The sequence below is a fragment of the Triticum dicoccoides genome, chromosome 2B (assembly GCF_002162155.2).
Source record: "Triticum dicoccoides isolate Atlit2015 ecotype Zavitan chromosome 2B, WEW_v2.0, whole genome shotgun sequence".
Lineage (NCBI taxonomy): Eukaryota > Viridiplantae > Streptophyta > Magnoliopsida > Poales > Poaceae > Triticum > Triticum dicoccoides.
In genome coordinates this window covers 684,356,240-684,381,291 of record NC_041383.1, presented here as the reverse complement: position 1 = coordinate 684,381,291, position 25,052 = coordinate 684,356,240, and the positions used below count along the sequence as shown (strand labels likewise).

At 44.1% G+C, this 25,052-nt stretch overlaps 1 protein-coding gene and 1 pseudogene across 1 annotated transcript; one reads left to right on the top strand and one right to left on the bottom strand.

Annotated features, from left to right (window-relative positions):
* Nucleotides 1-11,337: 11,337 nt before the first annotated feature.
* Nucleotides 11,338-13,580, top strand: LOC119365597 (probable purine permease 11). Its single transcript, XM_037631245.1, has 2 exons — nucleotides 11,338-11,481; nucleotides 12,159-13,580. The coding sequence occupies exons 1-2, from the start codon at nucleotides 11,445-11,447 to the stop codon at nucleotides 13,307-13,309; spliced, it is 1,188 nt and encodes a 395-aa protein (XP_037487142.1). The 5' UTR covers nucleotides 11,338-11,444; the 3' UTR covers nucleotides 13,310-13,580.
* Nucleotides 13,581-14,478: 898 nt separating this feature from the next.
* On the bottom strand, nucleotides 14,479-21,447 carry LOC119361142 (annotated as a pseudogene).
* Between the last annotated feature and the right edge of the window lie 3,605 nt (nucleotides 21,448-25,052).

The following is a 25,052-nucleotide window of genomic DNA, read 5'->3' as shown; positions in this document are numbered from 1 at the left end:
AACCCCTGGACTGGGGTGGTCCATGCGTACACGATGCCTGTGCTGCGGGCCCCCGTCCCGGCTGGGATCCTCGGCCCCTGCCTCGGTGCGCATCAGGCGCTCCTCGCCGCCCCGGGCGGCTACCCTGTCGCGCCTCCTTCGTATGCCGCACCGGGTGGCTACCCCGCCGCCCCTCCAACTGCAGCCGTCGCACTCCCGCCGGCCCCTTGGGATCTGGCCCTCCTTGCGGCCCTCCACTCCGCCCCTACACCCAACACGTACACTGGAGGCGGAGACTGGTATATGGATTCCGAGGCTACCACCCACATGACTTCCAACCCCGATAACCTCAACTCCGTATTCCCAGTTTCTACCGCATGTCCTATTACTATTGGGGATGGGTCTTCCCTTCCCATTACTCATGTCGGTCATGGATCTTTTCCGTCTAACTGTACACCTATTCACATGTCCAATGTCTTAGTTTTACCTGAGTTAGTCATTAATCTTGTTTCCATTCATTCTCTTACACGTGAAAATCCTATAACTGTTGAATTTGACGAAGTGGGTTTTTCTGTTAAGGACGCCCGTACCCGGATGGTGCTCCATCGATGTGACAGCCCGGATGGCCTCTACCCGGTGAACTCCACCGCCACTTCCACATCCGCTCCGGTCGCTCTCTCCGCCACGGTGGACCTTTGGAATGCTCGGCTGGGACATCCAAACCCGGCCACCCTTCGTCATATTCTTAGTACTTTCATTCATGTGTAATAAAACCGATGATCATACTTGTCATGCTTGTCGTCTTGGCAAGCATGTCTGTCTTCCGTTTAGCGCGTCCTCATTGGTGGCGTTGTATCCATTTGAGTTGATTCATAGTGATTTGTGGACATCTCCTGTTGCCAGTAATACGGGTTTTTTATACTATCTTATGATACTTGATGATTTTTCGCACTATGTGTGGACCTTCCTGTAGCGGAGAAAATCCTATGCACTCTCTGTTCTTACCACTTTTTACTCCTATGTCGCTACGCAGTTTGGGCATCCCATTCATGCCTTGCAGACTAACAACGGGAAGGAGTTCGACAACGTCGGGGTTCGCACCCTGCTCGCCACACACGGCACGATTTTTTGTCTCACTTGCCTGTACCTCGCAACAAAATGGTCGCGCCAAATGGATCCTTCACACCCTCAATGATTGTGTGCGCACCCTTCTTTTCCACGCCAATGTCCCGCACCGGTTTTGGCCGGATGCTCTCTCCACCGCCTCTCTTCTCATCAACGTCCGTCCAACTCGTGCTCGTGGAAACTTTGCACCACATCATCTCCTCTTCGGTAGCCCACCTTCATATGATAATCTTCGTGTTTTTGGGTGTCTTTGTTATCCTAGCATCGCCTCCACCACTCCTCACAAACTTGCACCTCGCTCCATGGCATGCATTTTTCTCGGATACCCACCAAACACCAAAGGCTATCGCTGCTATGATCCGGTTTCTCACCGCGTCTTCACTTCACGGCACGTTTACTTTGACGAGAGGTCCTTTCCTTTTCACTAGGTACCGCCGCCGGCTGATTCGCCATCATCACACGCGCCTCCTGGCGCCTCTTGAGGAGGCCGCTCCCTCGCTCGGGCCCCCTCCCAGCTTCGGGCCCCTTGCAGCGCGTGGGCCCCCTCCTGGCTTTTGCGCACTGGCTGTGCCTGGGCCTCGCTCTGGGTCCACGGCGTCGAACCCGAACCTCTCGCCTGCCGGCTCACAGGCCTTCTCGCCGGCGGCCACGACGCCCCCGACTCCCATTGAGTCTGCAGCCCGGTCAGCGAGCGCATCCACTGCGCCAGATCCGGGCTCCTCGACGGCTCCCGTCGGCCCGGCTACATCCTCGCCGGCGGTCACAGCACCACCGACTCCCCTTGAGTCCGTAGCCCGGGCAGTGAGCGCTTCTCCAGCGCCTGGCCCCGGCTCCTCAACGGTTGCTACGTCTTGAGCTTGCGTTGGTTTTCCTTGAAGAGGAAAGGGTGATGCATCCATAGTAGTGTAAGTATTTCCCTCAGTTTTTGAGAACCAAGGTATCAATCCACAAGAGAGTGGGAGAACATGGTATTGAGATCCAAAAAGAGATAAGAAGCCATCTAGGTAATAACTATGGACCCGAAGGTATGTGGTAAACTACTCACAACTCATCGGAGGGGCCATGGTGTTGATGTAGAAGCCCTCCATGGTCGATTCCTCCTCCGGCGAAGCGCCGACGAAGGCTCCAAGATGGGATCTCGCGGATACAGAAGGTTATGGCGGTGGAAATTGTGTATCGGTGGCTCCCTGGATGTTTTCGGGGTACGTGGGTATATATAGGAGGAAGAACTACGTCGGTGGCCGCTCGAGGGGCCCACGAAACAGGGGGCGCGCCCTATAGGGGTGGGCGCGCCCTCCACTCTCGTGGCCGCCTCGGCTGCTTCTTGGCTTGCACTCCAAGTCCTCTAGATCACGTTTGTTCCAAAAATCACGCTCCCGAAGGTTTAATTTCGTTTGGACTCCATTTGATATTCTTTTCTTCGAAATACTGAAATAGACAAAAAAACAATAATACGGGTTGGGCCTCCGGTTAGTAGGTTAGTCCCAAAAATGATATAAATGTGTAAAATAAAGCCCATAAACATCTAAAATGGATAATATAATCAAAAATTATAGATACGTTGGAGACGTATCAAGCATCCTCAAGCTTAATTCCTCCTCGCCCTCTAGTAGGTAAATGATAAAAACAGAATTTTTGATGTGGAATGCTACCTAGCATAATTCTAAATGTAATTTTCTTTATTGTGGCATGAATGTTCAGATCCAAATGATTCAAAATAAAAGTTCATATTGACATAAGAAAGGATAATTCATCCTGGAGCCCGGGCTCATCTGCTCCCTCTCAGCAAAAAATTCAAAAAAAAACTAGAAAAATTCAAAAAATTCCAAATGTTTTTGTGGTGGTAGATAATTTGTCTTTTTTGCCGAGAGCTGCTCAGATGCTCAAATGAGTTGAATTTTGGGCCGCACCTCACGCGTCAAATTATCTACCAGCAGAAAAAATTTGGAATTTTTTGAATTTTTCTAGTATTTTTTTGATTTTTTTTCTAAGCGGGGGTGCAGCTGAGCCCGGGTGCAAATTAGCCGCACTCCATAAGAAATAGTAATACTTCAAGCATACTAATAAAAGCAATCATGTCTTCTCAAAATAACATGGCTAAAGAAAGTTCATCCCTACAAAATCATATAGTTAGGTTATGCTTCATTTTCGTCACACAAAAATGTTCCCAAATTCTACACCCCCGATGACAAGCCAAGCAATTGTTTCGTACTTAAATAATCTCAAACTTTTTCAACTTTCACGCAATACATGAGCGTGAGCCATGGATATAGCACTATGGGTGGAATAGAATATGATAATGGGGATTGTGTGGAGAAGACAAAAAAGGAGAAAGTCTCACATTGATGAGGATAAATAACGGTCTATGGAGATGCCCATCAATTGATGTCAACATGAGGAGTAGGGATTACCATGCAACGGATGCACTAGAGCTATAAATGTATGAAAGCTCAACAAAAGGAAAAACTAGTGGGTGTGCATCCAACTTGCTTGCTCACGAAGACCTAGGGAATTTTGAGGAAGCCCATCGTAGGAATATACAAGCCAAGTTCTATAATGAAAAATTCCCACTAGTATATGAAAGTGACCACATATGAGACTCTCTATATGAAGAACATGGTGCTACTTTGAAGCACAAGTGTGAAAAAAGAGATAGTAACATTGCCCCCTTTTTATTTATTTTATTTTTTTCCTTTTGGTCTGCCTTTTTTTCTTTTTGGCCTTTCTTTCTTTTTTTCTTTTTTTTTTCTTCGGCCTTTTTTTGGCCTTTCCTTTTTTTTCTGGGGACAATGCTCTAATAATGATCATCACACTTTTATTGATTTAAAACTCATGAATTACAACTCGAAACTTAGAACAAGATATGACTCTATATGAATGCCTCCGGCGGTGTACCGGGATGGGCAATGAATCAAGAGTAACATGTATGAAAAATTATGCAAAGTGGCCTTGCCACAAATACGATGTCAACTACATGATCATGCAATGGCAATATGACAAAAGTAATGCGTGTCATGATGATAAACAGAACGGTGGAAAGTTGCATGGCAATATATCTCGGAATGGCTATGGAAATGCCATAATAGGTAGGTATGGTGGCTGTTTTGAGGAAGATATAAGGAGGTTTATGTGTGATAGAGCGTATCATATCACGGGGTTTGGATGTACCGGCGAAGTTTGCACCAACTCTCAAGGTGAGAAAGGGCAATGCATGGTACCGAAGAGGCTAGCAATGATGGAAAGGTAAAAGTGCGTATAATCCATGGACTCAACATTAGTCAAAAGAACTCATATACTTATTGCAAAAATTTAGAAGTCATCAAAAATCAAGCACTACGCGCATGCTCCTAGAGGGATAGATTGGTAGGAAAAGACCATCGTTCGTCCCCGACCGCCACTCATAAGGATGCACAATCCAAGGACACTTCATGTTTCAAATTTGTTACACAACTTTAACCATATGTGCATGCTATGGGACTTGCTAACTTCAACACGAGTATTCTTTAAATTCATAATCACCCAACTAGCATGACTTTAATATCACTACCTCCATATCTCAAAACAATTATCAAGTATCAAATTGATCATAGCATCCATTTCACTTCCTATGATAGTTTTTATTATACCCAACTTGGATGCCTACCATTCTAGGACCAATTTTATAACCATAGCAAATACCATGCTGTTCTAAGAGACTCTCAAAATAATATAAGTGAAGCATGAGAGACTAGCAATTTTTACAAAATTAAGCCACCATCGTGCTCTAAAAGATATAAGTGAAGCACTAGAGCAAAAACTTATCTAGCTCAAAAGATATAAGTGAAGCACATAGAGTATTCTAATAAATTTCCAATCAAGTGGGCTTCTCCCAAAAGGGGTGTACAGCAAGGATGATTGTGGTAAACTAAAAAGCAAATACTAATATCATACACGACGCTCCAAGCAAAACATATATCATGTGGCGAATAAAAATATAGCTCCAAGTAAAGTTACCAATGAACGAAGACGAAAGAGGGGATGCCTTCCCGGGGCATCCCCAAGCTTAGGATTTTGGCTATTCTTGAATATCTTGGGGTGCCATGGTCATCCCCAGGATTAGGCTTTTTCCACTCCTTATTCCATAGTCCATCAAATCTTTACCCAAAACTTGAAAACTTCACAACACAAAACTCAACAGAAAATCTCATAAGCTCCGTTAGTGACAGAAAGCAAAACCACCACATAAGGTACTATAATGAACTCATTCTTTACTTATATTGGTTTTAAACCTACTGTATTCCAATTTCTCTATGGTTCATACCACTTAATAGCCATAGATGCATCAAAATAAGCAAACAACACACAAAAGGCAGAATCTGTCAAAAATAGAACAGTCTGTAGAAATCTGTAACTAACGCAAACTTCTGGAACTCAAAAAATCCTACCAACATACTAAGTCCTGGAAAATTTGTCTATTGATCTACAGCAAAAAGAATCAATGCAAAAGCACGTTTCTGTGATTTACTGAATTTTTTCTCGTGAGCGCAAAGTTTCTGTTTTTCAGCAGAATCAAATTAACTATCATCATAGGTTATCCTATAGGTTCTACTTGGCACAAAAACTAAATAAAACATGAAAACACATCTAAACAGTAGGTAGAAGCAAAAATTATTACTAAACAGGAACAAAAACAAAGAACACAAAGAAAATTGGGTTGCCTCCCAAGGAGCGCTATCGTTTAACGCCCCTAGCTAGGCATAAAAGCGAAGATAGATCTAAGTAGTGCCATCTTTGGCACTCGATTCATCAATAGAACACTTATGACTTTTAGGAGTTTCTTTGTTTTTAGTAATGATTAAACTCTTAGGCAAGAAATCAAGACATTCATTTGAAACAAAAGGTTCCTTTATGATAGTGCAAAAACTGGGGTGAACACTTATGGATTTGAGATCCGCATTTTCCTTACTAGAAGATTCACCCTTATTTTTAGGAACATATATTAATTTGCCAAATTTAATAGGAGGAGTTAGAGTATTTTTCATAGATGAAAAGGCAGAACCTAAGTTAGTAATTATATCCTCAAGTTTACCAATTCTTGTAGAATCTTGTTCTATTCTTTCATTAACTATAGGTTCCTTTTCTTTAAAAAAATCAGAGTAGTCCCAACCTTAGATCCATATTGGGTAATTTGGTTGTGGATATTTTTATCCAAATTTTCAATTAACTCAATAGTGGCAATTTTATTTTCAATAATTTCAAGCCTTTGCATCACATGTTCTAAAGTTAAAACAGTTACATTAACCAAAAGCGGTGGTGGGCCAAACAAATCTAACATAGCATTATAAGCATCAAACGTATGGCTACTCAAGAAATCCCCTCCGGTAATGGTATCAAGAATGCATCTATTCCAAGGAGTAATGCCTACATAAAAATTGCGAAGAAGGAAGTAGAAAGCTTCCTAGTAGATTTATTTTGAGCATTGCAAATTCTATGCCAAGCATCTTTTAGATTTTCTCCCTCCCTTTGTTTAAAATTAAGAATTTCATGTTCGGGAGTAACAACAAGGATAGGAGGACTAGCCATTAAGACAAGGTGAACAATCTAATACATGAGCAAGCAAAAAGAGACAAACGAAAGAGAGAGGAGAAGATTGGGAAAGAGAGGGCAAATAAAACGGCAAGGGTGAAGTGGGGGAGAGGAAAACGAGAGGAAAATGGCAAATGATGTACATGCGAGTGAGATGAGTTTGTGATGGGTACTTGGTATGTCTTGACTTGAGCAAAGACCTCCCCGGCAACGGCACCAGAAATCCTTCTTGCTACGTCTTGAGCTTGCATTGGTTTTCCTTGAAGAGGAAAGGGTGATGCAGCAATAGTAGCATAAGTATTTTCCTCAGTTTTTGAGAACCAAGGTATCAATCCAGTAGGAGGCTCCTCAAAAGTCCATGCACCTACACAAACAAACAAAGAACTCGCAACCAACGCAATAAAGGGGTTGTCAATCCCTTCACGGCCACTTGCGAAAGTGAGATCTAATAGAGATAGTATGATAAGATAAATATATTTTTGGTATTTTGTAATATAGATTGGAAAAGTAAAGATGCAAATAAAAGTAGATTGAAAGCTTATATGATAAAAGATAGACCCCGGGGCCATAGGTTTCACTAGTGGCTTCTCTCAAGATAACATAAGTATTACGGTGGGTGAACAAATTACTGTCGAGCAATTGATAGAAAAGTGAATAATTATGAGATTATCTAGGCATGATCATGTATATAGGCATCACGTCCGCAACAAGTAGACCGACTCCTGCCTGCATCTACTACTATTACTCCACACATCGACCGCTATCTAGCATGCATCTAGAGTATTAAGTTCATAAGAACAGAGTAACGCATTAACAAAGATGACATGATGTAGAGGGATAAACTCATGCAATATGATATAAACCCCATCTTTTTATCCTCTATGGCAACAATACAATACATGCCTTGCTGCCCCTGCTGCCACTGGGAAAGGACACCGCAAGATTGAACCCAAAGCTAAGCACTTCTCCCATGGCAAGAAAGATCAATCTAGTAGGCCAAACCAAAGTGATAATTCGAAGAGACTTGCAAAGATAACTCAATCATACATAAAATAATTCAGAGGAGATTCAAATATTTCTCATAAATAAACTTGATCATAAACCCACTATTCATCGGATCTCGACAAACACACCACAAAAAGAGTTACATCAAATAGATCTCCACAAGAGAGGGGGAGAACATGGTATTGAGATCCAAAAAGAGAGAAGAAGCCATCTAGCTAATAACTATGGACCCAAAGGTCTGTGGTAAACTACTCACAACTCATCGGAGGGGCCATGGTGTTGATGTAGAAGCCCTCCATGGTCGATTCCCCCTCCGGCGGAGCGCCGGCGAAGGCTCCAAGATGGGATCTCGCGGATACAGAAGGTTACAGCGGTGGAAATTGTGTTTCGGTGGCTCCCTGGATGTTTTCGGGGTACGTGGGTATATATAGAAGGAAGAAGTATGACGGTGGCCGCCCGAGGGGCCCACGAGACAGGGGGCGCGCCCTATAGGGGAGGGCGCGCCCTCCACCCTCGTGGCCGCCTCGGCTGCTTCTTGTATTGCACTCCAAGTCCTCTCGATCACGTTTGTTCCAAAAATCACGCTCCCGAAGGTTTCATTCCGTTTGGACTCCGTTTGATATTCCTTTTCTTCGAAATACTGAAATAGGCAAAAAAATAGCAATACGGGATGGGCCTCCGGTTAGTAGGTTAGTCCCAAAAATGATATAAATGTGTAAAATAAATCCCATAAACATCCAAAACGGGTAATATAGTAGCATGGAACAATCAAAAATTATAGATACGTTGGAGACGTATCAACTTTCTCTTCGCCGACCCCACCGGCCCCGCCGACTCTGCCAGCCCCGCCGACCCCGCCGGCCCCGCCGGCTCCGCCGGTCCCGCCGGCCGCCTCGGACACCCTCATGGTCATGCGTGCTCGCGCCGGGATTCACCGTCCCAGCAACCGCTACCCTGCGGATGAGTACCTTCTCGCTGCCTCGACGTCTGCGCCGTCACCTCTCCCGCCGTCCACTCGAGCCGCCCTTCACGACCCGCATTGGCTCGTGGCGATGCAGGAGGAGTTCGACGTGCTGGTGCGCAACCGTACTTGGCAGCTTGTCCTGCGGCCACCCCATGCCAATGTCATCTCTGGCGAGTGGGTATTCTGGCATAAGACTCGTCCTGACGGGTCTCTCGAGCGCTATAAGGCTCGGTGGGTGGTCCGTGGATTTTGGCAATGCGCTGGAGTCGACTTCACCGACACGTTCGCCCCGGTCGTTAAACCGGGCACGATTCGCGCGGTCCTTCAGCTCGCGGTCTCTCGAGCCTGGCCGGTGCATCAGATGGATGTGTCGAAAGCATTCTTGCATGACCATCTCTTGGAGCAGGTGTTCTGTCAGCAGCCAACCGGCTTCGTCGACGCGGCTTAGCCTGATCATGTGTGCCTGCTCTCCCACTCTTTGTACGGGTTGAAGCAGGCCCCTCGCGCCTGGTACCAACGGATCGCCGGCTTTCTGCAGCACCTTGGGTTCTGAGCTACTCGCTCCGACGCCTCGCTGTTTGTCTTCCACCGGGCTCCGGCAACCGCTTACCTGCTCCTTTACGTCGACGACATCATCCTGACGGCTTCCTCGCCCGAGCTACTTCGCCAGCATACTGCTCGCCTCAGCGCTTAGTTCGCCATTAAGGACCTCGGCCCGTTGCACTACTTCCTCGGCATTGAGGTGGTACGATGCGCCGATGGCTTCTTCCTTCACCAGCAGCAGTATGAGCATGACCTTCTTGAGCGGGCGGGCATGCTTAACTGCAAGCCTGTCCCCAGGCCTATCGACACGAAGGCCAAGGTCTCTGCACTCGACGGCTCTCCCGCGCCAGATGCAGCATTCTACCGCTGCATCGTCGGCACTCTCCAGTACTTGACACTCACTCGGCCTGACCTGCAGTACGCCGTTCAGTAGGTGTGTCTCCATATGCACGCCCCTCGCGACACTCACTGGAACCTGGTGAAGCGGATTCTTCGGTACATCCGCGGCACCACGGCTCTGGGTCTTACGTTGACGGCTTCGCCCTCGACTGACCTGGTCGCCTACAGTGACGCAGATTGGGCTGGCTGCCCGGACACGCGATGCTCGACTTCAGGCTACTGCGTCTACCTGGGGGCCTCGCTCATATTGTGGTCGTCTAAACGACAACCTACGGTATCCCGCTCCAGTGCCGAGGCCGAGTATCGTGTTGTGGAAAATGTCGTCGCCGGGTGCTCGTGGCTTTGCCAGCTTCTCCAGGAGTTGCTCCTGGACGTCCAGAAGGCCACCATTGTCTATTGTGACAATGTCTCTGCGGTCTACCTCTCCGCCAACCCCGTTCATCATCGTCGCACAAAGCACATTGAGCTCGGCATTCACTTCGTGCGAGAGCAAGTGGCTCTTGGGCACGTTCGCGTTCTTCATGTTCCCCCTGCTCAACAGTTTGCCGATGTCATGACGAAGGGGTTACCGACGCCTACATTTGAGGAGTTCCGGTCCAGTCTATGTGTCACTGGTGACGCATCGACTGCGGGGGGTGTTGAACATATCTGTGCATGTATCTGTTAGGATAATCTCCTACTGGCCCCGCCTCTAGTTTCCTTGTATAGATGAGGCTGAGGGTTGCCCTTGTACCCATATATACGTGCACCGTGCACCCGATCAATACATCGAGAGTTGCATTGCCTTCAACACTCACATTTATCCGGTGTGGCTTGTGATTTGGCATCCATAATGATTGCGGGTTGTGTAGGGTCACGACAGCGCTCTGGTAGTCGACTATGTTTCACGTGTCAGGTAGGTTTCTCTTTGTCTCGATGTGTCATCATGGAGTCGGAGCTGCCTCGGTGGAGCCTAGGCGGTGACGTTGACAGCTGATTGGTGGTCTTCGAGGAGGTCTAGCTTGGTTCGTGCAAATCATGCATCTTTCTTCCACAGGTGATCGTCTTCAAAGTCGGAATTGTTTGCAGTGAACTTGGAGTCGCTTCCTTGGAGAAGAGTGATGACGCAGATGCTTGCATTCAACCACGATGATGGTCATCTCTTGGACAATGTGGGTGGGTTTTGTACTAAGAGCAATGCTACTTACAAAAAAATAGCTATGTATCTTACGTAATAACCAACATGGAGCATCCGTATTGGTCTTTAGGTGCGGGAGGGGCCCACCCACCTAGGGGTGATGTTTGGTTTAGTTGGAAGGTTTCGTAAACTTACGTATGCTTTTCGTAGGTGTAGGATTTTCGTTTGTACTGATACCCAGACCGACAGGTGGTGCGCCTTTGTGGCATTTGTAGCAGTTTTTATCTGATTTCACTGAATTAATTTGGCAATTCTCTTGTTTTTTTCATGGTACTACAAGACAAATATTTTAGCGCCGTTTCAATAAAAGTCTATCACGTGTGTGCCTTAGTCAAGCTGGAACTAATGCACCTCAATCATGCATCATCTGGACGGCGCATGACAGGCTTGAGTGAGATGTGGGGCCATGAGTTCCAAGCATGTAGACCAAAGTTGTTTACCACGTTGGCGTGGGGTCCTCCACCGTGGATAAAAAAATACCACCCAATCATGGTGCGAATGGATGTGCGCTCACTGGCATCAAACAATTCGAAACAATTCGGTAACCTGGTCAATATATATGGTGCCAAGAAGCCAGGGATCCATCGCTCGCAGCACTCACTTAGCGAGGGCCGAGGGGTGTGAAGAACAACAACAGGTGAACGGCGAGCAGGTACAGACACCATCTCATTCAATTCTTGGAGCAACATGTCGAGTCCTCAGGAAATCCAGCTCCAGATCAGAGGTAATCTTCCTCCGCTTGCGTTCCTCAAGCGTGATTATGTAATTTTATGTGGTTTCGATCAGTTCCGGTGGTTGTTTTCTTGATGTTTATATCAGTGGCTGCGCACGTTCCAAGTTCTCGCAGCTGATCATTTTTTTCTGAAGAAAATGGACCGGCAGAGAAGGGTCGTCATGGAAGTCCAGCATGGCCTGTTCTTGCGCTGGTCGTGGGCGCGGCTCTCAACTAGCTTAACTTAGCTAGCAACGCAGTTTCACAGTAACTTACCAACTAACAGCAGGCATCTAGATGTAATTTCTTCATCTTCTTCAAAATATCCGCGGCCTAAACATTTCCGCCAAGAGAAAAAATCGAAAAAGGAACTACTTCACTCATTGCATCTGCACATCATGCATGTAGCTTTCATGTACTCATTGGAGAGTGGAGACAAATACAGAGCACCCATGCCGGTCATCTTATCTCCGTGTAATTGGATTTACAAGTTGTTCTTAGTACAAACAAATACATAAATAAATTCAGTAGTTGGAACTTGGAATAGATGCAGAGCAGAAACACGCAGCCCTGGCCTACAATCAGCATCCAGTTTCGGTTTCTTCTGCAAAAATGAACTGGGATTTTCAGATGCACTTGCTGAAGAGTTTCACTTGCTAAAATTACGTTACCCTTTTCTGTCCACCAAGGCATTCCATGTCCAGAGCAAGAATCCGGCCATGGCGAGAACAGTGGGGCACCAAAGGCCGCCGAGCGTCAACGACAGGCGGGGACGGGAACACGCGGCGTCAGGTGGTGGCTGATGGTGCTGCTGGACATGCTCGTGGTGCTCTGCGGGCAGACCGTGGGCACCCTGCTCGGCCGCTACTACTACAACTCCGGCGGCAACAGCAAGTGGATGGCCACGCTCACGATATCCGGCGGCTCGCCCCTGCTGGCCATCCTCCTGCTCCTCACGCCGCGCGACCCCGCCGGCGAGCCCCGGCCGGCGGCGGCCAAGATGGTGCCCATCTACCTCGGGGTCGGCACCCTCATCGGCTTCGACAACCTCATGTACTCGTACGCGCTGCAGTACCTGCCGGTGTCCACCTTCGCGCTGGTGGCGGCCACGCAGCTGGCCTTCAACTCCATCACCTCCCGCCTCATCAACGCGCAGCGCTTCACGGCGCTCATCGCCAACTCCGTGGTGGTGCTCACCTTCTCGGCCGCGCTGCTCGGCGTCGGCTCCTCCTCCGACGGCACCTCCGCCGCCGACCTGCCGCGCGGCAAGTACACGCTGGGGTTCATCCTGACGCTGTCGGCCTCCGCGGTCTTCGCGCTCATCCTGTCCCTCTTCGAGGTCACCTTCGAGAAGGCGATCCGGGGGAGGACGCTCCGGTGGGTGCTGCGGGTGCAGATGTGCACCAACTTCGTGGCAGCGACGGTGGCCGTGTGCGGGCTGCTGGCGTCGGGCGAGTGGCGGACGATCCCGGGGGAGATGGCGGCGTTCGAGGACGGGCGGGCGAGGTACGTGGCGACGCTGGTGGGGACGGCGGTGTCGTGGCAGGCCATGTCGGTGGCGACGCTGCGGCTGATCACGAGAGTGTCGTCGCTGTTCGCCAACGTGACGGGCACCGTGTCGCTGCCGCTGGTGCCGGTGTTCGCCGTGGTGCTGTTCGGGGACAGGATGACGGGGATCAAGGCCGTCGCCATGCTCATGGCCGTCTGGGGGTTCCTCTCCTACGTCTACCAACACTACCTCGACGGCCGGTGCGCCGCGGCCATGGGGGGTCAAGGCGGAGCGGCAGAGTGCTGCGTCTGCAAGGCGCGCGCGGGCGGCGAGGCCACTTTGCCCGCTTGAGACGTTCGTTGTGCGCGTCACGTTGGTCAAACAAAGTTAAAATTACACTACAGGCTCTCTTTTTCTTACTTTTCTTTTGAAGATCACATAGTACTAGTACTCGTCCGGCCGTGTTTGGATACAAAGTATTTTAGAAACCGAAGTATCCGGAAACCACAGTATTATATCGCCTCCGTTTCATGATGTAGTGCATATAAATTTTCTGAAAAGACAAACTTTAGAAACTTTGACTAAGTTTGTGAAGAAAACTATTTATATCTATAATATTAAATATATAAAGTGCGTCTTATAATAAATCTAATGATATATGTTTGGCATTCTAGATGTAACTATTTTTCTCTACAGACATGGTCAAAGTTTGTGATGTTTGACTTTTAAAAAATCTATACGCACTGGAACAGACAGAGTAACATGTAGGCACGAAATGCTATAGTAAATAGATACTCCCTCCTGTCATTTTTAGTTTGCATATAATTTTTGTCTGAAGTCAAAGTATTTTTATTTTGACCAAACTTACAGAAAAAGTATCAACGTTCACAATGTCAAATCAATACTGTTAGGTTTATTATGAAATATTGTTTCATAGTATATATATTTGGTATTGTAGATGTTGATATTTTTTAATATAAATTTGATCAAACTTTGTAAAGTGTAACTGGACACAAATCTAATACGCAGAGTAAAAAGTACCGGAGGGAGTACTAGAGTGATCATTTGAATTTTGGACTATGTGTTGGTGGATTAGTGGTAGTTCAGTTTGATGGTAGTCGCTCATGTTTTGTCTTTCATATTGACCAACAATGTTTGCCTATTGATTATCTTCTCCAAATATCACTTTTTTTAATAGTTTGGATTATTTACCACATGTATCACGTATCCACACGGAAAACAACCAGAGATCATATCAATGTTTTCACTGAACCTTGGTCATTTGCTTGCAATTATCACGCACAAGACTAGAGAAACACATGGTCCAGTGCCGAGGCAGCAAACACGGCGATATGGGTACCGTACTAGTCTGAATGCCCTTCGTTCCAGAATATAAGGTGTATCAATTTTCATGTAAGTCAAACTTACGTATGTTTCAAGAACAGTTCATCTATTCGGTACTACCAGCCTCTGACAATTCAGCAACACCAACAGGCAATAACCAGCCAGCAAATAGAGCACTAGTCTTCCCCTTTCCAAAGATCGGCAAACTCATCGGGCTCCAGGGTGTTCTCCATCTCGTGCATCTTGTTCCTCACCCTGGCCTTCACCTTCTTGGCGTACTTAACTGCCTTCTTCCGCTTCTCCAGTGCCGGGATCTGGTGCCCCAAATCAACAAAACCCTCGTTAGAAAATGTGGATCACTACATGTGAAGGCATAGGTGAACATCATTGCGGCTGAATTAAATACAGTATATCACCAAAATCCTGGTGAACAGATGAGCGCTAAATTCCTTTTCTCAGAACCACGAAGATGCGAGACTAGCTAGTACAGTACTTAGTTGATATCAAATGCCATTCAAGAACATAATAAAGCTAACTGTGCACCACACAAATAAGTAATCACATGGCATTACAGATCATTCAACTTGTTGGTTTGCTCAATCAACTTCTGTTTCAATCAAATAAACACAAGAAATACATCATATAATAACCATTCCTCGACAACAGAAGAGACCCATATTTTCACTATATAGATGTTTTGGAATATATGTACTATATCGTCTACATGACTACATCAATTGGTGAAAGCGATACCTGATTGGGAGACACGTAGAATGGGTTCGCGAACAATGTGGGGCCACCAAAACTACCACCAAATATTTTGATTGGATTCAAACAGAACCTGGGGCCAACCTACACACAACAATTTAATTAAAATAGTGGATCACAGCCACAAGTCATATAAATTATTAAGATATAAGCTCACTCTACTCTTACCTCAACAAGTGTCATTTTATCTAGGCCTCTTTTATCAACTTTGTCAATCTCATTGTGGGGTACATATATCTGTCAAGTATATCATTTGCTAAAATTCAGATGGTGCTAATAACTTGAACGGGCTTTAACATTGAAAGCTCGAAATCAAAATCCAAAAGAGCAATAATACATCACCTGGTAATTTCTGAACCAAATGTGGTCATCCACAATGGAGAAGACAAACACATGATCATGAAAAGGTTTCACCTTCCGATGATCTTTTGGAGTAGCAAAAATCTGTAGGTACAGTGGGCAATGAGTTAGCTATGAAGTTCTTTCATTAAAAGAAGAGCATGTCTCCATAGAGTTACTAGTTTGACCCTATCGAACCATACTATCACCTATATGCTATAAAAATAAGCACTGCAGCTTAAGGAAAGATTGGTTTATTTTTTAAGCACTTCTCTAAGCATCTAGCAATGCACATTGCCTTAGAATATAACTTGACTTATTAAATGTAAATCCTTCATTCAAAGGCCTATATTATAAAAAGGGCAGCGCAGTGCACGTAGCTCCCGCTTGTGGTCCGAAGAAGGGTCCGGCCACTTTGAGTCTTTTGTACGAAGTCTTTCGCTACGTTTCTGCAAGAGGTTGTTTCCAGAACTCGAACCGTGACCTCATTGCCACAAGTCAACAGTTTTACCACTGCGCCAAGGCTCCCCTTCCCTATTTTTTGCAGGGATAAAAAGGAGTGTATTACTCAAGAGCCTGAAACTTCATCCCTGCACAGACTAGGGATGTTAAGCGGGCTCGAGCGGAGCCAGACCACAGTTAGGTCATCCGATCGCCCAAAGTTAGCTAGAACATGACTAATATTATTATTTTGCTCCCCTTCCCTATATTATAAACATAACAAAAGACCAGTAGTGGATGCATCATAGCAACATGGTATTCCATAACTATAGTGTGTATATATATTGTTTTATCGTAGCATGCGTCGAAAATTAAGTTTAACCTCTTCTGACAACAAGAAATAAGAACAAATTGATATTCCAAAAACAGGAAAAAAATAGACAATATTAATACAGGATAATACCAGCTTTGTTCAAAATGCCGATAACACATGCACAACATAATGTAACAAGCCAAAGCATCACGTACTTGTGTTATCATCCCCTTCAAGAGTTTCCAGTGAGGCTCTACTGGTCAAAATTTGAAGAAAATGTTAGCAGAGGACGTGACCCTTTCAGATGGTTGCCGGTGAGCTTTAGCTCCACCATTGTGTCAACTGCATATAAATGTTACAGGATGGTTGGGCATTAGTAGATGAATAATCACAATAAAATGGATCCCAATTTTTCCACACACTAGTATCATCATGCCAAGCATCCATGAGAATTTCATTGAGTTCTGACATTTTATGCATTTTCTAGGATTTTTTCGGTGAAAAACCCTAAAACACTAGCCGAACGTGACGCAACATGCGTCCGGTGTCCAATTTCCTTTAAATTTTGCATGGAGACTGCCATGAGCATGCCAGCATGCTGGCAAATTTTGGTGTCATTTCATCAATGAAACAGATAGTGCGCTACAGCAAAATAACGGCGACCTCAAAATATACTATTAGTGTGTTATATCGCGCTACTGCGTGCTATTAGTGAGATGTTGTACATTGATATATTTAGCGAGGCAATTCTCAATACACTATAGCGTGCTATTAGCGATGCTATAGCGCGCTATTTTTCAGTGCATTTCATGCATAGTAAGAAGCACAACATTTTCAAAGGGTGGTGGTTTGGGTAGGCCGCTGGGGCAAGTCTGGAAGCATTTTTTCACATCAATAAGATGGACCCAATTTTTTCCACACACTAGCATCACCATGCCAAGCATCCATGATAAAATTTTATTGAGTTATGACATTTTATGTAATTTTTAGGGGTTTTCGGGTCAAAACCCCCAAAAACACTAGCCAAACATGACGCAACGTATCTTCGGTTGTCCAAATTCCTTCAATTTTTGCATTGAAGGCCTCAGAAGCATGCCCACAGGCTGGCAAAATTTGGTGTCATTTCATGCATGTCAAGAAGCACATCATGTTTAAAGGGTGTGGTTCGGGTAGGACGGTAGGGGTAGACTTTTGTTATTTGCAATTTCTGTCATTATTAATCAACATGGATATTTTCTTATATGTGAATTATTTATTAACATTTGTCAACAATTTTCAAATATCAAATTGTGTATGAAAATTTTATAAACATGAACACTTCTTCCAAAATTGCTAATGAATTTCCAAATATTGATGTTGTACACAAATTTCAAACCACATACTTTTTTAAATCTATTGGAATTTTTAAAACACAAACATTTATGAAATTTGTGGGAAAAAATTCAAAAATGGGAACATTTTTTGAAATTCCAAAAAAAATATAATTTGTAAAACATATTTGAAACAATAACATTTTTTAGTATTCCAAAAATATTTCAAATTTTTAAAAGGTTTAAAAATGAATAATAAAGTTCAAAAAGGAAAAAAATGAAATTAAAGAAAAAAGGGAAAATAGAATAAGAAAAATGCTCAGGCCTTGCCCAATGAGGCGACGACATCGCTTCCGTCGGGTGCCTGTTGGTCTGGCTCAAACATTCGCCCATTTGCAAAATGTTCATCAATTTTGAAAAAAGAATTTGTATGAATTTGAACAAAATTACGGGCTTTTATAAAACATTTGTAAATGTTGAAAGAGTTCCTGGATATGGAAAAAATTCATGAATTTGAAAACAAAGTTTGTGTATTTAAGAAAATGTTCACGAATCTAATTGGAACAAAGTTCGGGTAGGGCATTCGGGTTGGGTGGAAGGTTCCGTCTCAGAGTAAAAAAAGGTCAACATTGTTCAAATGGAACAAATTTTTCTAGGGCCATGTATCACCATTCCAAGGCACCATCCCAAGTTTTTGTGATTTCGACAATTCTGCATTTTCAAATAATATTTGTTGTTTTCAAAATTTACTTGGAATTTAGAAAATCATCATATGTTCATTTTTTCTACACAAATACAAAAAATGTTCGTGGATATTTAAAATAAATTGGTTTCAATTTTTTTGTTTTTCTGATATTTTCTTGAAATTTCATATTTCATAGTGTTTTTCAAAAAACAATCGTGTCCAAAATTTTGTTCGCCCTTTTTAGATAAACATGGAGAAACTCATACCTTAGTATGCAATTGGTGGTTTGGTACTTGGAGGATGTTTGTCCGGATATCTTTGGTAACCCAACTACATGATAACAATGCAGGTGTATACTTCAACGGTGGATCAGATAACACTGTTTTATTTGTTTAACAGGTTATCGTGATGAAATAATTTTTGTAGAAAGCAATTAAGTGAAGCTATCTTTCAAGATGTACTGCCTTTTCCAGTGGATTCTATGTTGATGAAATGTCTTAAGGTCCGAAAAAAGCCTTGATCGTTATTCGGGATGCACTTCACCTACTACTCACATGGAAGGATTGGTGAAGTGATATTGTGGATGTTTAGTTAGCAGATCAATACCCTTTTGTTTGCTACTTAAATTTATTTCATTATATAAACTCTGAAGAAAGAAAAACAGGGGACCAGGGTAAGATTTTCAAATAAGAACAAGTTCTGTTTTGTAGTTTTATTGAGTTCCTCCACGAGGAAAACCAATTTGGTCGTTCTGGTCAGACTATATTATGGATTACCAAGTTCTCCACTATGTGCTTAACATGCATGACTTGGCAAGTAATAGATGTAAAACAAGCTCCCTCAACAGTGACAATAGAGAACTAAACTCATATTTCTATGATAATCTATATGCCAATGATTTTAATTGGAGCAGCACTAGCCAAATATGTCGATGGTTAATCTCCATGTGGAGTTCTTTCAGACTGGTCAAGCAAGCTATTTCGTTATCTCTTTTGTTTTGCGTGAAATGAATTCCAGTTTGTGTTGCATAACAATATTGTGCTTGGATAATGAAAAATTGTTTGGTAATATTACCGTACATTGTATTTTCACGTTGTCAACCCATTGAATTTCTCTCTTAGAGTGATATACAAGGTAACACTTATAGAAACATCATGGACAATGCCAGTGGCGGAGCTTGATGAAGATTGTTCAGGGGGCTAATCTAAGTGGAGGGGGCGAAGAAGATAAGTCATGCATGCACTCTGAGAATTTTTTTATATTCAAGCCTAATAATTAAAGGTACACTTAAGAGTTTTCCTAGAGTAGAGGGGGCAATGGCCCCCTTTGGCACCATGAAGCTCCACCACTGCACAATGCCAGAGGACCAAACGGCGGGGCAAAGAGCGCCTTTTCCTTCTAGTTAATTATCATACCCAATGAGGAGGGAAGGAAAGTATTAATCTGTCTTGTCCCATTAAAGAACAACGATCGTCCCTAAGTTAACTTCATTCTAACAAGACCTTTCTTCCATCCATAGTACTTGTATATGATAGGTAACGACTACTCGTTGCACCTCGGGACACTCTCATAGTAGACAGGCTTATCAACTGATCGATCAAAACGTGGTCAACCTAGACGTGAACCTGAAGCCCGCGGTCGACAACCACATGTTGCACTCGATGAAGCGCGCCACTGTGAACTTACTCGCCTCGGCCTAGCTCATATTCACGTGGTCGCCCGACCACCTCACCCTGTCGCCGACGCCGACACTAGGGTCGTGTTCATGTACTCCCCGTAGATGATGCCAAGTGTGGTTTGGATTTCATCCCATGCAAGCCACACCTCGGGCCGCACCATAGCGCCGATGTAGGATTGCATGAACACCACCCATGAGTACGCCTTCCACGGCCAGCCCAGGAAGGTATGCGGGCAAGACAAATTAATACTTTCCTTCTCTCCTCGTTGGGAAAGGCGCCCTTTGCCCCATCGTTTGGTCCTTTGGCATTGTGCAGTGGCGGAGTTTCATGCGGGCCAAAGGGGACCATTGCCCCCTCTACTCTAGAAAAACTCTTAAGTGTACTTTTAATTATTAGGCTCAAATATAAACAAATATTATATTAGTTGGTCACATAAGAATGTTTCAAATAATATTTTATGTGAATATGGTTGCCTAATATATACTAGAAACCAATATTAAAATATTTGTTCTTGTGTATGAATTAGAAATATCTACCATGTTATTCGATAATATTAAAAGATATATGAACAAATACATAGATATACAAATATCTGTGTATAACTATATATGTTATGCAATATTAGAAAATTAGTTTGAAGGATTTTTTAACAAGAGATTTTGTAAATCATGCAATTTGAATTTTATAGAACCAAAAATTTCATTAATACACAATGTGTAATAATGAATATATTATTTCAAAATTTTCTTATGTGACTGAGTAATAGAAAATTGTATTAATTAGAATTATAATGTGGTGCAATTATTTTAAAATAAGTGTAAAAGTTCAATATGGAAGGCCTTTCTCAGTGAATGCAAACACATGCGAAAAAGCCAGGAAAGTATAGTCCCGTAGCAAACGGCTTGAAGCAGCTGTTGCCTCACACGCAGTCGGTGGAAAATTTGCTACCACTGACGTATTACTAAGGCGCCACAAAAGTTGAGAGCCTCTGAAAACGAACGAGTCGGCTGGAAGGTCGAATGTGATGTGTGTCGTCATCGGGGCTGGCCTGCACAACGTCGTCGGTATGGTAGTTCGGGACTGTGTTGAGAGCCATCGTGAGGTACCCCGTCGCAACCCCCCTCGTTGCGTCACATAAATCCTGACTAGGCATGTTCGAGACTTCGAGCCGGTGCCCAACTAGGCAACATGCAAGCTCGCCACCAGACGTACCATCATACTATGTCAGTCCATCTTTTAACGGATTACTTGCTTCAAATGTTTCATATTTTGAAGCATATATAGAAAGAATATATCTCAAAAGATGGAAATAAGAGCATCTACAATTAGATTTGGCAAATCTGGCCATCTATACATCCGTAGACGCGTCTGCAAACTGCAACGAGCGGCCCCTCATATGGGTTGTAGCACGATCCACACACTTCAAATGTGGAGTCTCAAATTCATGCAATCCATGCACTTCGATCACACGATACAAATTGTCCCAATTCAACAATTCGAAACAAAGCAAAACAAATCATAGTTCAACAATACAGACATGCCAAAATAAAATCAACGTCCAAGCGTGACGGATCACTCACTAGCTGGATGGATCACTCACTGGACGCCATCCATACCCTACATAACATATCCAACTCTTCTTGGTTCAGGGTTTTCCGTTTCCGGAGACTAGTAAAATAGGTGGATTCTGGAACCCCAAGGATTCAATGGTATATGGATATGGAAAATATAAGATTTCCGATCCTAGCGGGAAAAGGCGGGGAACAGATACCCAATAGGATATAGGATCCTTGGGAGGAACTTTTGGTAATGCCGCCTGCTCCAAGGCCATCCATGTGTCCTGCTACACATGCATCCTTGCCGCATGCTTCGCTGCTGCAGTAGCCGCCCTCGCCACCTCGTACTTCCTATGGCCGTTGATCTCCTTATTCTCGGCAAGCCACTTCTTTGCATGATCACCCAAGAGGGTTTCGTCTGCCAATAGGATCTTCACATCCTCCGTGTCCCGTGCGAGCTGCAACCTATCCTTCTCAAGCTCAATCTTTCCAAATGTCTTGGCCTTCTTCATCTCCCATTTTATCACCGCCTCTTGATTCTCCAACTTGATCTTCTCCCTCTCAATTTCCAGCTTCTTCTCTGTCCTCTTCCGGTCCCAATCCATCCTCTCCTTTTGCACATCCAGCATCAGCTAGTACCTCTCCTCTTTATTGTTCTCCCTCACCAAAAAAATGCTCGTATGCTACTTGTGAGCTGAGTTCGAATTTCCTCAAACAGGAGACGAGATGCAGTACAGTAGAGATAAGTATTTCCTTAGTTAAGAACCAAGGTTATTAATCCAGTAGAAGAACCACACATAACCTTGTTACAAGCAGCTGCACACATAAAAGCAAGTATTTGCACCCAACGCAAGCAAGAGGGTTGACAATTCCCTTGGTGGTTACTTGCAAGGATTAAATCTTGTAGTAGTAGATAGATAAGTTGGAAAGATAAAATAAAATAAAATAGAAAAGGTGCAGCAAGGTATTTTTGTGTTTTATATATGATAAAAGCAGCCCCGATGTGCATAGTTTTCACTAGAGGCTTCTCTCTCGAGCACATAATATACGGTGGGTAAACAAATTATTGTTGGGCAACTGATAGAAAGGTGCATAGTTATGACGATATTCAAGGCAATGATCGCGTATATAGGCATCACGTCATTGACTCCTACATGCATTTACTACTATTACTCCACTCATCGACTTTTATCGAGCATGCATCGAGAGTATTATGAAATACTCCCTCCGTCCCAAAATTCTTGTCTTAGATTTGTCTAAATACGGATGTATTATTAAATACATCCGTATTTAGACAAATCTAAGACAAGAATTTTGGGACGGAGGGAGTACAAAACAGAGTAACGCCTTAAGCAAGGTGACATGATATAGATAAAGTAAACTCACAAAATGTGAATAAACCTATCATTTTATCCTTAGTAACAACAATAAAAATACGTGTATGTTCCCTTTCTGTCACTGGGATAAAGCAGCCCCATCACAATGCACCTCTCTCATTGCAAGATAAATCAATCTAGTTGGCCAAACCAAATGATAGATCGAAGAGAAATAGAAAGATATAACAATTATGTATAAATAAGTTCAGAAAAGACTCAAATATTGCTCATGAATAATCATATCATAAACCCATATTTCATCGGATTCCAACAAACACACTGCAAAATAATATTACATCGGATAGATCTCCAAGAAGATCGAGGAGAACATGATATTTAAGATCAAAGAGAGAGAGAAGAAGTCATCTAGCTGCTTGAAAATAATATTACCTGTCCGAGGAGCAGTGCCCCCTCCCTGTTGATCTACCAGGCAAGCAAACCCCCTTGTTCATTCCGATACAATCCTACTCTCTCGCTCCTGCTCTCTATTATTGCATTAGGACAACAACTATTTAGCTGCTACTTTATGCTGCGGTAGTTGAACCCATTCCTGTGCATGACCTGCGATTGCCATAGTAAATAGTTGAAACCCACTAGCATGTGTAGGAGTTGATTGAAGCCATGTTGTGTTCCTACCATGTTATGCCTGCTATTGCTTAGAGTGTACCAGGTCTGATTAATTGGGAATGAATTGGAGTGCAGTGCTACATTCTGATGCTGGGAGTTAAGTGTGTGAACATGATTTGGTAAAGGTAGCGGTGAGAGGCCATCTTGGAGTACATGGTGGGTTGTCTCACTGGAACCGTCCTTAAGCACAGAGTTCTGTGTATGTCGTCCAATGACTAGCTACTACCACGCATTGGAATGCTTAAGTGCCCCTCTCGATTTATTAACCGACTTGATCTCTGTCCAGGAGTCACAACTAGTTTCTGGTGTTTGTAGGTAGTATTATTTTTCTACCAAGTGGCACCCGGCAGGGTGGACTTGGGATGGACTAGGCACACGTGGCCTGGTGTACCGAGTGGCACCTGGATGGTGGGCTCGGGAACCTTGCACACATAATTTGGGGCCGTGATGGAAACCGCGACCGGACTCCCTTGCGGATAGAACCCGAATAGGCCATAAACCTGGACTAGGATCTTGTGTGGTTAGTCAGGTCGTGGCCGACACCCTCGCTAGGCTTCCGCTTGAAGGTTGCCGAGATACATGAGTGTACATGGCGGTAAGTGATGAGAGCGTGTGTGAAGAAGTACACCCCTGCAGGGTTAACATGATCTATTCGAATAGCCGGGTCCGCGGATATGGACTTCTTGGATGCTTACGTGGTACATAGACAACTTGAAGTGGATACTCTAAAATGCTCAAGACAAGTGTAGGTTCTATGGATGGCCTTCTAGTAGGGAGACGGGGATGAATCCATAGTAGTGTATTGTGTGGTGATTAGTGGACTCGTGTGCGCTATCTCACCTCAAAGAAGTTACTCGTAGTCATACAACATGATAGCCGCTGAGTCAAAGTTGGCTTGCTACAACTAAACCCCACATTGCCTTCTGATACAAATGCATGTATGATAGGATCTGATGTAAGTCTTTCTGAGTACCTTTGTACTCATGTTGCTTAATTTATGTTTCTGCAGCGGAGACTTCGGTCTTACTAGCTTCCACGTGGACTTCGACAAGTAACTTGTACATCAGCTACGATCTTGATCGGATGTTGTAGATAGTCAAGCCCCTCAGCCTTTTTCATTTGTAGTTGTCTGTACTCAGACATGAAATGCTTCCGCTTGTGGCTTGTATGCTCTGAATGTTGGGTCATGTGACCCCTTTTTGTAATAAATGCTATGATGGCTCTTCTGAGTCTTTATCTATATGAGTTGTTGAGTTATGTTGTGATTTCATGTTGTACATCACATACATGTATGTTATGCGTATGTGTAATGTGTATTGCTATGTGTGGGATCCGACAACCTAGTTGTTTATTCTTGGTAGCCTCTCTTATGGGAAAATGTCTCCTAGTGCTTCCGCTGAGCCATGGTAGCTTGCTATTGCTCCGGAACACTTAGGCTGGCGGGCATGTGTCCTTCTTTGATCTTGTGTCTATCCCTTCGGGGAAATGTCACGCGTTGTTCCTTTAAGTCCTTGTAGCTCGTTACGACTTGGGTTCATACGTTGTTGATCGACACGTTCGTTGTTGGGTCATTTATGCCTGTTCCTGTAAGTTTGTGCCATTATGGATTTACGACTAGTCATGTCGTCCTAGGTTCTCTTTCATATGGATGCTAGC